The sequence below is a fragment of the Canis lupus genome, chromosome 35 (assembly GCF_048164855.1).
Source record: "Canis lupus baileyi chromosome 35, mCanLup2.hap1, whole genome shotgun sequence".
Taxonomy (NCBI): Eukaryota; Metazoa; Chordata; class Mammalia; order Carnivora; family Canidae; genus Canis; species Canis lupus.
Genome location: NC_132872.1, coordinates 7,998,155 through 8,010,602, shown reverse-complemented (window position 1 = coordinate 8,010,602; position 12,448 = coordinate 7,998,155). Strand labels below are relative to the sequence as shown.

At 40.7% G+C, this 12,448-nt stretch overlaps 1 protein-coding gene and 1 long non-coding RNA gene across 5 annotated transcripts in view; one reads left to right on the top strand and one right to left on the bottom strand.

The window, feature by feature from the left end:
- The window catches only part of LOC140625093 (uncharacterized), a 56,719-nt gene that overhangs the window by 10,544 nt on the left and 33,727 nt on the right, over positions 1–12,448 (bottom strand). The window lies entirely within an intron of this gene.
- Positions 1–12,448, top strand: part of CFAP91 (cilia and flagella associated protein 91) — a 104,377-nt gene that overhangs the window by 69,276 nt on the left and 22,653 nt on the right. For all 4 annotated transcript variants that reach the window (XM_072812341.1, XM_072812342.1, XM_072812339.1 and 1 more), the window contains 5 exons: positions 1,164–1,235; positions 2,550–2,696; positions 6,043–6,264; positions 10,287–10,435; positions 11,005–11,096. In XM_072812341.1, the coding sequence (XP_072668442.1) occupies positions 1,164–1,235; positions 2,550–2,696; positions 6,043–6,264; positions 10,287–10,435; positions 11,005–11,096 (682 nt within the window). The remainder of the gene's footprint in view (positions 1–1,163; positions 1,236–2,549; positions 2,697–6,042; positions 6,265–10,286; positions 10,436–11,004; positions 11,097–12,448) is intronic.

The window sequence follows — 12,448 nt, the reverse complement described above, 5'->3', positions numbered from 1 at the left end:
GGAGGTGGCTTCTGGACAGCTGAAGTCAGAGAAGAGTGAAGTGCCAGAGATGTCATGAGGACAGGCTGGCTTCTGAGGTAGGACTGGCTCAAAGAGTTCACCCTGACCAGGGTCATACCTCACCTTCATAGATCTCCTAACCCAGTTTGGCCAAGGTACCAGAGTTAGTCAGGATTTAGGACTGACTCGGACTTGACAGCCACCCTCCCCCTTCAAAACCTTCACCCCCCACCTGACCAAGAAACTCCTAGAGAGCAGTACACAATACAAATGTACTGCTCAGTGGGAGGATAACTGCCTGGTAGATGGGGATATTCTTAGCAACCCTTCTTCTCAGCCCATTATCTCCCTGTTTAAGGCAATTCTCACAAGAAGCCAGATCATATTAATAAGGTTGTTGTGCTATGTCAGAGGGAAAGGAGTTGACAGATCTCATTAATGCCTCTGACGGGTCACCTGTGTGACCTGTGTAGAGATACTGCAGTACTCTCACTGACTGGCCAGGATATGCTTCTGGACATCCACCTTTCTAGACTTTGTGCCAATCACTCCTATGGTTAACACATCGTCTATTAAATGTGTTTATGCTGTTGATTTCTGTTGCTTTCTTTTGTATTCAGAGGTACTTTAATAGATTTGCAGACTGTCAAAAGCAAAAAAACATAGTCATTTAAGGTGATTTTCGTGGTGGCTAATCTTGTCCATTCTGATTTTACCAGTTTATCTAAATTCTTGTGAGAAGTACCTTACTCTAGACTCTGACATAGACTAGCTGTATTCCTAGTCTACTCTTGATCAAACATGAAAAAAAAAAAAAAAACAATTGCAAAAGAGATATTATAAGGAATACTTGTTGCTTCAAGAAAGATTTTGCTGGAAAGGAATATAGAAAAATGAAAATGGCTTAATTTGTAGGGGTAGAATGAATTTTTTGCTTTTGATACGATTTTTTAATGATGTCTTATAAAAATGATGAATTTTAACAATACAGTAAGTAACATTTAAAATACTCTATGTTCAATGAGAGTGTAGGCCTTATTTATTTCTCTAAATCTTTTTGGCATCTAGCACAATCTCTTTTGCTTGATCTAAGTCTTCAAAAAACTATTTGATGCTGACCACTGCTGTTCTCAAGCTGCTTGATTCTTACTTTGTTCTTTTAGGAAGAAGAAGATATAGAAATGGCTGTGATCTACCTTCAAAAGTTACTTCGGGGAAGAGTCGTTCAGAACATGGTGTGTAGGGTCTATCCACTGGTCCTGTGCTTCTCCTTTGAGAATAGATATATAGAATGTGTATGTACTGGTTCTTTGGGGTGAATTCCCTCTTGCACCCTGCTGTCTTATGGAGCTATATACTCTTGCATGACCTGCTCATTCCTTTCTACTGTCATAGTTTGCCAAGTGGGCAGCACGGTGTCAAGGAAAGAAAGGATCTGCTTGCTTGCTGTTTGTCACAGTTGTAACCAAGGCAAGGTGAAATTAATATCTTCCTTAGAATTGCTAAATCTAGCAATTTTCTTGCTTGAATTTAGACTTTTTTTTTAAAAAAAGTTTATGTAAGTAATTTCTATACCCAACATGGGGCTTCAACTCAGGACCGTGAGATCAAGATTTGCGTGCTCTACTAACCGAGCCAGCCAGGTGCTCCTGAATTTTAACTATTAAGGCATCACAAACCAAGTGGATTCCCTAATTTTCCGTAAAGTTGTAATTATTTGAGTTTGCATATAGCTAGCAATATTTGAATAATAAACAGATAAGTAATACTAACTACAGTTTCGAACCCCTAATGTAAGCTCACATTGTATATTCTTTACTTTACATCTATCATCTCATTTTTTTTCCTTTTAGTTACCTCATTTTACAGGCAAGTGATGTGAGTCTGAGATTATGTTAACTGCTAGCAAATTCAGCTCTGGTCTTCCTGACTATAGAGCCTTTACCATGTTATTTGTACAAGCACACTTTAATTTTAAAATGGATTGATATAAAGCACCAGCTAAAAAAATTTTTGTCCTCTTATAGCTGTAACTTGTAAGAGACTCAGTTATAATTAGTATGTCCAGAGAAGCTGGGTGAGCATCTCATGTCCAGCATTACTCTTTACTCTCCTTGAGTATTTCCCCAGGAAAAATGTCACAGCAGACATTATTATATGTATTATAAACTAGGGGCAGATCTCTTGGAAAAAGAAAAAGAAAAAGAAAGCATGACTATAAAAAATACCATCCATCCTCAGGCTTCTTAGGGAAAGAGCACAGAAAATGAAGGGGAGATTCAAGTTTCTTATATGACACTATAGTAACCATTTTGTCTTTGAGAGACATTTTAAGAAATTGAGTAAACAACTGTTAACAACTCTTTCTCTACCTGAGCTGCTGACGGTGCAGAAAAGAGGGCTGGGCTTTAAGCTCTGTGGTCCCAGAGGGCAGAACTAAACCCACCACTGTTCACAAGTGCCTCACCAGTCACAGCAGGAGTCCTTGTGCCTCGCACGAGGGATGCTAACCTGCAAGTTTCTTTCTGATTTGATTTGATTTGCTACAGATGTTTGAAGGCAAGGAAAAGCGACTGGAGTTGATCCAGGAGCTACGCACCAGCCATGCACTGCAAGAGGACGACAGGCTGCTGAAGAAAGCCGAGAAGCAAGTGACGCTGGCCTTACAGCGGCAGAGAAACCTGCATGAGCACAAGGTTCTTTCCTTTATTTCTTGTGACTCTGTCTCCTCAGGTTGTTATTACTGCACAAGCAGCATCATAAGAACAGTAAATGAAATGACAAAGAAACATCCACCACCCCCATCCCATCACTCTATCAGTTGGCATTTTTAAACAATGCTGCTGCAGTCTAGAATTGGAATGGGGGGGTGGTGCCCTCACTGAACTGAATATGGTCTTATTTTATTTGCAAAAAAAAAAAGGACAAATCCCATATTTTAAAAAGGTTTTTCCTTCCAATTTTCTTAAGTATTTGATGATTCTACTATATTTCAGTGGGGGTTCAGCAGTATGAAAATAAAAGCAAAAAAAAAAAAAAAAGACAGGAGATTTGTTTTAAAATATCAGCACTTATTTTATGAGTTTTGGAACTGTACCTAGCCCATGCTGGTTAAGCTGCATGTTAAATATGTTAAGATCTCATGGTATTCTGTGGCTCTCATCATGTCATCTGACAACAGCTGGTAATTGCAGCTCTACTCAACAACTGTAAATGTTTTTCCTATTTTCTTCTGGCATTTGTCCATGTGTGCAGCTTTTAATGTTGCTGACCAAAGGGTAGACAGGATTTTACTATCTTTCCCACTTAACCTATAAATCAATATGAAAAAGAATCAATTTGCCCAGTTTGGTGTTATAAAAAAGCAAACTCACAGTGAAGTTAATATAACCCACCCTTAGTAACACATGTACTGCTTGGGCCATGTGGGATTGGGCACAAAAGGTAAGCAGCTTGGAAATGAGCACATTAGTCCTTTTACGTGACACTGGGCTTATGGATGGTCTCTGAGTTTGGAGGAGCTGGTGTAGGCGAGGGAGGAGGAAAACCAAAGGCTAACAGACCCAATAGAGAGACCAGAGAAATAAGGGAATGTGGACACTAGAGTCTCTGAATCTGGAGGTCTGAGAGTCCTGGAAATGAGAGAGCCAGGGCCTGTGCTTCTGTTCAGATGGGAGCGCCAGGACCCAGAAACTGGGTAGAAAAATGCCCTCCTTGGCCCTTTGAAGTTTCTGATTATAGACATTAGCAGGTACACGTAAGCCAGTCCAGGCTTTTTAACTCATCTGTCCCAGTTAGTGGGCACATACTTAACTGCTATCATGTCACCTAACAGCTAAAGGAGGAGTTAATGGAAAGAGCAGTCACTTAGCAAAGGACTCTCACCCTGCTTACCTTTCGTCTACCTGGATACATCAGTGATATGCAGGAATCTGAGGGAGGGGGCACCTCACATATACCTCCAACTGATCCTCTCCTTTTCTCCTCTTTTTTTTTTTTTCTTTCCTCCTCTTGTATTTTCTATGGGGAATAGTGCAGAAAATGCACAGTTCCCTATTATGTAATATATTGCATGATATGATCACAGCAAAATCACCTTCCTAAATATTTTTACTTAATTTTCAAATTAGATTGCACTACCTTAGCATTCTCAAATTTCTTGCTGAGGGAGGAGGCTGTACATGAACAAATAGCCATCTTGGGTTTTAAAGGTTGCATCTGCCCCCCTCCCCCCAACTGAAGGAGCTTGTGATCCTGAGACAAGGAGAGGATTCATTTGTGGTCTCTGGGCTGAATGATCAGTTTATAATGTAAGCAGTAGTGAGGCACTCTTCATGTGACCCTTCCTTTCCACCGCCCTCTATCATGTAAGTAAAGCTGAACTTTGTAGTTAAAAAGCATGTATGGGCTGGGAGGTGAGGGAGGAGGAGGAGAAGGGTGTTGGGGCTGATGTCCACACTTGAATGACAGTCTTACCAGTAGCTCCATCACCTTTGAGATCTGTGTTGTTACCTCCCTTCGATACAAACCAGAGAAGAACCCAGTACAGAAGGAGTACAGAACCCAGTACAGACTGGGAGAAGAGCCCTTTCCCCTTATACCTGAGGATAGGAGAAGGAACAGGATGAAGCTGCAAAAGAAGCAATCTTCTTTTTTTTTTTTTTTTTTTTTTTTTTTTTTTTTAAGATTTTACTTATTCATGAGAGAGACAGAGAGGCAGAGATACAGGCAGAGGGTGAAGCAGACTCCATGCAGGGAGCCCAATGTGGGACTCGATCCCAGGACTCCAGGATCACGCCCTGGGCCAAAAGCAGGTGCTAAACCACTGAGCTACCCAGAGATCCCCCCGGAAGCAGTCTTCTTAAACACTTTTATTCTCCAGGTGTCAAAGCCAGGACAGAAGGGTCCATAAATAGATACTCCAGGCCCCAACTTTACCTCAACACTTACATAGACCTGTAGGCTTTTTCCTGCTCTGTTTCAAAGATAGTTCTTAATGACTTTGAAGTTATTTAAAAGAATAAAGAGTCTCACAGTTCTCTACTTTGATGATTCAAGAACTTAAAATTCCCCAAACTTGTGTCAAAGAACCAAGCATTAAAAAATTAAAGGGTGGGCAGCCCAGGTGGCTCAGCGGTTTAGCACCACCTTCAGCCCAGGGTGTGATCCTGGAGATCCGTGATCGAGTCCCATATCAGGCTCCCTGCATGGAGCCTGCTTCTCCCTCGGCCTGTGTCTCTGCCTCTCTCTCTCACTGTCGCTCATAAATAAATAAATAAAATCTTTAAAAAAAATTAAAAGGTATCCTGAGTGAATTTCTTGGAGACTCCATTTTATTGAGCTCCAAAAAAATCTTTTTAATAAAAACCCTGACATTTCCCTTCCTGTCTGGGAAAATAGAAGCACTCTACCTTCTAGATAAAAATGAAAAAAAAAAAAAAACTTGTGTGGATACTAACAGAAATGTTTTGTTAAATCCTCATCATAATTTGAGGAGTCTAACCTGTCAGTGACTGACTGAGCAATCACTTTCTTATGTCTAAGTTTGTATCATAAGTTTTCTTAGTAAGAACTCTTGGGATGGGGCCAGCCTAGTGATAATATCCCTTTAAAAAAATTTTTTTTATTCCTATCTTATTTAATTTATTTTTTTAATGGAAGCTCAATTTGTCAATATATAGTTTAACACCCAGTGTTCATCCCATCAAGTGCCCTCCTCAGTGCCTATCACCCAATTACCCCATTCCCCCCACCCACCTCCCCTTCTACTACCCTTTGTTTGTTTCCAGAGTTAGGAGTATCTCATGTTTTGCCACCCTCTCTAATTTTTCCCACTCATTTTCCCTCCTTTCCCTTATAATCCCTTTCACTACTTTTTATATTCCCTGTATGAGTGAAACTGTATGATGATTGTCCTAATAACACTGAGTTCATTCTGAAAGTGAAGTGGCTGTCAGGAGTTCTGGGTAATCCAGCATCCTTCTTAGACATCCCCATGCTTAGTAGAATTTGAATCCTTAAAAATGTATTATTATTTTTAAGGTCTCACTGGTTGAAAACCATTTGGCTGGACTGGAAGGAAGGGTGCTGGCAGACATGTTTGACTTTCTGTCCAAAGAGCTAGTGAGACTACAGGAAGAGAGGAGGATCCATGCTTTTGCCATGCTGGCCGAGAGGCAGCGGAGGATGCGAGAAGCTGAAGAGAGTGGTCGACGCCAAGTGGAGCAAAGGCGCCTGCGGGAGGAGGACCAGATATTTAAGGAGGCAAGTGGGGGTGCAGCTGGATGTCTGGAAGCTATTTGTTTGTGAGGAGCTGAATCAAACCCGAAGAAACTCATGATGTGAAATGGCATTTGTCCTTTGTTTTTCATTGTGTTTTACAACTATGTATTGAGTTACTATGATATGCTAGTCACTGTGAGGTACTTTGGAAGAGAGAAACCAGACATGGTCCCTTTTCTCCTGGAGCATAAGTTCTATATAGCATGCAAATATGTGTAGAATTAGAAAATCTAGTAAAGTTCGTGGAGGAAACAGATGGGGCCCAGTGACACATTTTTAAACAGATTACTTTGCTTGCTGTGTGGAGAACAGGTTGGAGGGAGGACAGAGTGAGAACAAGGAAATCAGGAAGGAGGCTGTTGAAGTAGTTTAGGCCAATGAGAAATAGGGAGAATCAAGGAAGATGTCCAGTTTCTGGTTTAAGCAACTGGGAAGATGATACTGTTTTTTGAGGTGGAAGAGCAGAGTGTGGAATTAGTTTAGGGACAGGGGTGGAATCAGGAATTTGATTTTTATTAGGTTCAAGACATTCTAGTGGAGGTGTCATTTCAGCAGGTGGATAGACAAGATGGGATTTAAAAGAGAGGTTTTGACCAAAGATATAAACTAGCGTACCAGGTTGGTAAGTTAGAATTCTGACCAAGACATCATGGGTGTGAAATTCCAAAGTGAGCAAGATGTAAATTCAGAGGAAGTTCAAGGAACTAGTAAGTTCTCAAAGCATTCATCCTCATCAAGACTATAAAAGTTCAAGTGTGAAAATTGGAGGGGGTTTATGAAGATTTCCTTTAAAAGGAACTATGCTGTGACTACCCATTCCCCTCCCCAACACACACCTGCCAAAACACACCCAGAGGTTGGTTTCTTTTCCTGTACTCATTGATGATCTTGATATGTATCTTTTCACTTAGAGTGTCTGACCCTCTAGAAATGGAGAGAAGGGGAGCTGGGGAGCTGGCTGCTTTGGAGGTGGGCATAGATGAGGCTGTGTGGGTGGCCACCACACCCAGAATATGTCAAGGCAAAGGCTCTGTGAGAATTTCCCTTGGACCAGATGTGGGCCACATGGGAAAGAGAACCAATGGGGATCTTAAAAGATTTCCTGTCCAACAGGCAAGAGGGCTGTCTGAATTTTAAGTGTGGATACTCAGTTTAAAAAAAAAAGTGTCCTTTTAAGATCTTATTTAATCTGAGATTTTTAGGATTTACCTAGTTCTCATGGAATTAGGATTGATTCATGAATAGTATTTGCTCTGTGTGTTTCAAGTGTTTTTAAAACCAAACAGATTGTTCTCCCTCTACACAGCTTGAGGCGTTTTGAGTTACATATTGTCAAGTTCAGCTTTTTAACTGGACTAGCAGATCATCTACAATTTGTAGCAGCCTATAATCCATATCCTAGCTTCCTACCATCCTAACACATTTTGCTTCAGAAAGAGTTGCTGAGACTTAAAAAGTATTAGTAAACCAAAACTTACTACCACATCTAATATCACTAAGGAAAAACCAGCTGGGATGAGAAGAACCAGCCTAGGGGTGAGAATAAAAAGGAAAGGGACATAGAAACCACTCTGTTCAAAAACACAGGAAGGAAGGAGGAGGTGACAGCTTCAAGAAAGGTACCTTTTAAGTGGGAATGACCCCAGGAAATTTCAGCCATGTCTAGGAAGGGCAAGAAAGGGCTAAGATGAACCTTCTAGCCTGATTTAAGGATCATTTATGTGAGTCATGTATCCACCTATGGACCCCAAGTTGAAATACCATCCATCATTTATTTTTTAATTTTTATTATTTTTTTTAAGATTTTATTTATTTATTCATGAGAGACACACAAAGAGAGAGAGCAGCAGAGACACAGGCAGAGGGAGAAGCAGGCTCCATGCAGAGAGCCTGACGTGGGACTCAATCCCGGGTCTCCAGGATCAGGGCCTAGGATGAAGGCAGTGCTAAACTGCTGAGCCACCCAGGCTGCCCCCATCCATCATTTAAATTTCTAATCTCCCTTCACATGACCCTCTTAAAGATAAATATGCTTGCACATAAATATACCAAAAAACAGAAATGTTTACATTACGTAAATTTCCAGAAAAATAAATATATTGAGAAACATAGTCATTGGCGTATATTTAAACACAGACACGTGTTTGTATGCACGTACTCAAAGACATTCAGAAACAATGCAGAGCACATAATGTTAAAGACATAGAGGAACATACACAATTCACAGCCACCTACGCATTTCCTTATTCATTCAAGCACAGACAAGCACAAGTGTGTCCAGAAACTTACACATTAATAAAGACATATGTAAGCATCCAAGTGCATATACTGCTAGAGGCAGACAACATTAAACTTTTCACCTCTGAACTCGTATAAGACTCAGTTGTCTAATTATTTCACATAGGTGCGACTTGCCTCCTGAATAAGACTGTGGGTGGGCTCCATGAGAGCAAGCATATTGTATATATATCACTTTGTGCCTTCTTCAGCACCAGCACAGGTCCCTGCACAGAAGACACTGAGAAAATATATTTTGGTTGATTGCTTGCTTGGTTGTTACTGTATTAAACTGGTCATTGAGTCTCATCCACAGGGAAGGCCTTGGGATTCCAGGTTATGGTCTTGGTGTTTTACAAGTAGATGCACAGTAAACATTACATACTCAGAGTCTTACTGCAATGCCAGTCAAGAAATAGTGAGTTGTTACCAAGTACCAAAGCATTATCTCAGATACAAAGAACTATTCTGACATGAAATATAAAAGTACCTTTTGCCCAAGAAATACAAAATCTGTTCAGGAGACAGAATACATATAAAACTAAGTATGCTGCACTTGATGCCTATGATGCTTCTTGTCCATCTACCTACAAAACAGGGAAACTAAACTGTACTATTTATTATTGCATACTTAGGGAGGAAAACTGTAAAGAAAAGTGTGTTTACCGTAAAATCATGACAGTAGAAAGGGTCTATGGTCAGGAAGAGCCCATAGTGGCTGCCTAGAATTCTAGCAGTGGCTACCTGGGTACTGGCTTTACGCTAATTCATTACACAGTACATCTGTCACTGTGCACTTTTAAAATATGTGTTCTATTTCACAATTTCAGAAACCTTAAAAAAGCAGCAGTCCAGGATATGATCATTTAAAAATTCATCAGAGACCTGGGATCACTCTAGGTTTCTGCTTTTCCGTCCTTATGGCATGGCCCTCATGTCAGTTTTAGATGACTTCTGGTGCTCCAGTATTATGACCCCATGAAATGAGAAGTGAAAGAGAATAAATAAATAAATAAAATAAGCGAGGTTTCTCCCTTAATCCTTTCTAGGGGCCTCTCAGTTAATTTTGACTCAAGTCATGATCTTAGGGTCATGAGATCGAGCCCCACTTCAGGCTACATGCCGGATAGAACCTGCTTAAGATGTTCTTTCTCCCCTCACTGGGTTGTGTTCTATCTCTCTCTCTTAAAAAAAAAGCAAAAAGAACCTAGAAAGTGCACAGATGGCTTCAGCATGTATACCCTTAACCAGAACTATGGGTATTAGGAAATGTAGTCTTGACTCTAGACATCTGTTGGTGCAGCTAAAATTCAGGGGGCTCTGTTATGTAAGAAGGAGAGAAAGGACATTGGGAAATACCTCTTAGTCTCTGCCACATATGGGTAGTTTGACCAAGTCACATTGCCAGAATGAACAAAGCCAAGATCCAAAACAGGGTTATTGATTGAAGCCCATGATCTTTCTGTAGTGTTATATTGCCCACCCTAAGTAAGACCCATAATTCTAAAATGGGGTAGGTGGAGAGGAGCTTCACCGAATGGGAAGGTAAGTGGACTGGAAACAGACTGATTGGACAGGAAAACAAAAGGATTGATCAATGAGGGGACTTTTGACTTAATGAACAAAAATAGATCTGCTTAAAAAAGGTCAGCCAATGTTTGCAACCAATTTTGCTCATACAGTAGTATTCCTGTTCTCAGTAACAGGGGTATTTTTGGGTTTTGCAGGTGATTAAAGTTCACCAAAATACTATAACTTCCTATCTGGAAGACATAATCCTGAATACTGAAGAGAATACTGCAGAAGAACAAGCCAGGGCAGAAATTGAGAAGATGGCTGAGGAAATCAATGATGTTGCTTATGAAATGGAGAGCCGGTTTGTATCAAGAGAACATACGGCAGAATGGATAACCCATTGGCTGTTACTCATATGTATTTTTCAAGAGCTTAAGATTTTACCACCAAGGAGAAACAAGTATATATCTCCTGTGTCAGTGTCCTTTGTTTTAATTGCATAACTCTTCAAAAGTCAACATGCCCATACCTTTGTATGGCAGGAGCACTGGGAGTAGAATTTTTAGTTATCCTCTGCAGTCTGGATCGCTAACATATTACTTTTAGAATACCACAAATCATGAAAACAATGTGAATAAGCATATGTAGTATTACCTCACCCCAAAACGTTTGGCTTCTTGTATAAGTTATATCTTTAAAGTTCCCTTCCTGGCAGGCAGGCTAATTGAAGGATAGGGTCAAATCTGAATTTGCATGAAGTTAACCAAGCCCACCAGGAGTGTAATATTTCAGACTACTTCATCAAGGAAAAGGCAGTGGTGGGACTTGAGCAGTGGAGTCCCTTACACAAGCAAGGAGAACCTAAGTAGAAATCAGCAGCAGAAGTAAGGCAGCAAAGGAAAAAGTTTACTTTTTTTTTTTCTTTTTTAGTCGAACTCAGCTTCAGTCAGAGGAGATTGTTGCTGAGTTGGTTTATAGTTTCCTGATCCCAGAGGTACAGAAGGAGTTTGTCAAAGAAAAAGGTAAGCCAATGTAATGCTTTGCTTTGTGATTTCTTTGAAAAGATGTAAACTGTTGTCAGTATCCCTGAGATTTAAAATGAGCAGAAGTAGGAAGAAATTTTTGAAGGAGAATGACTGAGTTTTTTTTATTTTAGAGCTTGTCAAGTTCTTTTCATGCTGATTCCAGAATATAATGATCTCTAATATAGATGGGATGCAGTTCTAAGTGTGACAGAATATCAAAAGCCAAACCTTCTTTAAGAGGAAGTTCCCAAAAGAGTTGTATTTTGTGATTTGATTTTTTTTAAGACATAAAGCAGATGTTGACAATATATAGGATTTTCAGATTGTGCTAAGCTTTGGAGGTGGGACACATACAAGGTGGGTATTGGAAAGCTGAGATGCTTGAAGGGCTTAAGTCTATCCTGCTCTGTGCACAGATGTCTTCTGTTTCTGCCAGAACTATATGGAAGTATAAATATCTTCACTTATTTGTCAAAGGTGGCATGTTTTGAAGACTAATGCTTTTAGTCAATAAAGAAAAAACTTTAAAAAAGAATACTTTGGGGGCACCTAGGTGACTCAGTCGGTTAAGCGTCTGACTCTTGATTTCAGCCCAGGTCATGATCCCAGGATCATGAGATCAAGCCCCACATTTGGCTCCACACTAAGCATGGAACCTGCTTGAGATTCTCTCTCCCCTCCGCCCCCACCCAAAAGCACCCCTCAAAAAGAATACTCTTCTGGAGCTTTCAGACTGTTGGTGACAGGTTACCAGAGAGGGGGGTACAACCAGAAGATCAGGATTTAAGTGAAGTAACTTCCAGGGAAGATGGCCAAGTAGGAAGATCCTAAACTCACTTCTCCCATGGTAATTCCTAGATAAAACCCACATCAGTGTAAATAACCCAGAAAAATGACTTTAAACCTGGCAGAATGCACTTTCAATGCCTAAATGTAGAGAAGAGACCACATCGGAAATGGTAGGAAGGGTGCAGACACGGTTGGGAGCCAAACTGACCAATGTCACTGTCCATGGAAGTGAGGGACACCATGAGCATGGAGAGGGGAGAGCAGCAGACCCCACACCAGCCACGCTAGCAAGGGAGAACCTGCACTGAGAAGATGAATCCCAGTCGCTTCGAAAACCAGAGGGGCTTAACATTGTGAGTTTTACAATCAGCAGGGCTCAACACTTGTAACTTTATAAATCAGCGGCTTGGTCCTGGAGAGCCAGAGAGCGCAAGGAAACCGTCCCCACTCTTAAAGAGACAGCATAACACACAGCCCCACTGGGATACAGCATGGAAACAGCAGTTTGAGTCCAGTGGAAGGAGATTTACTAATCTCAGAATGTGTGATCTGGGGCAAGG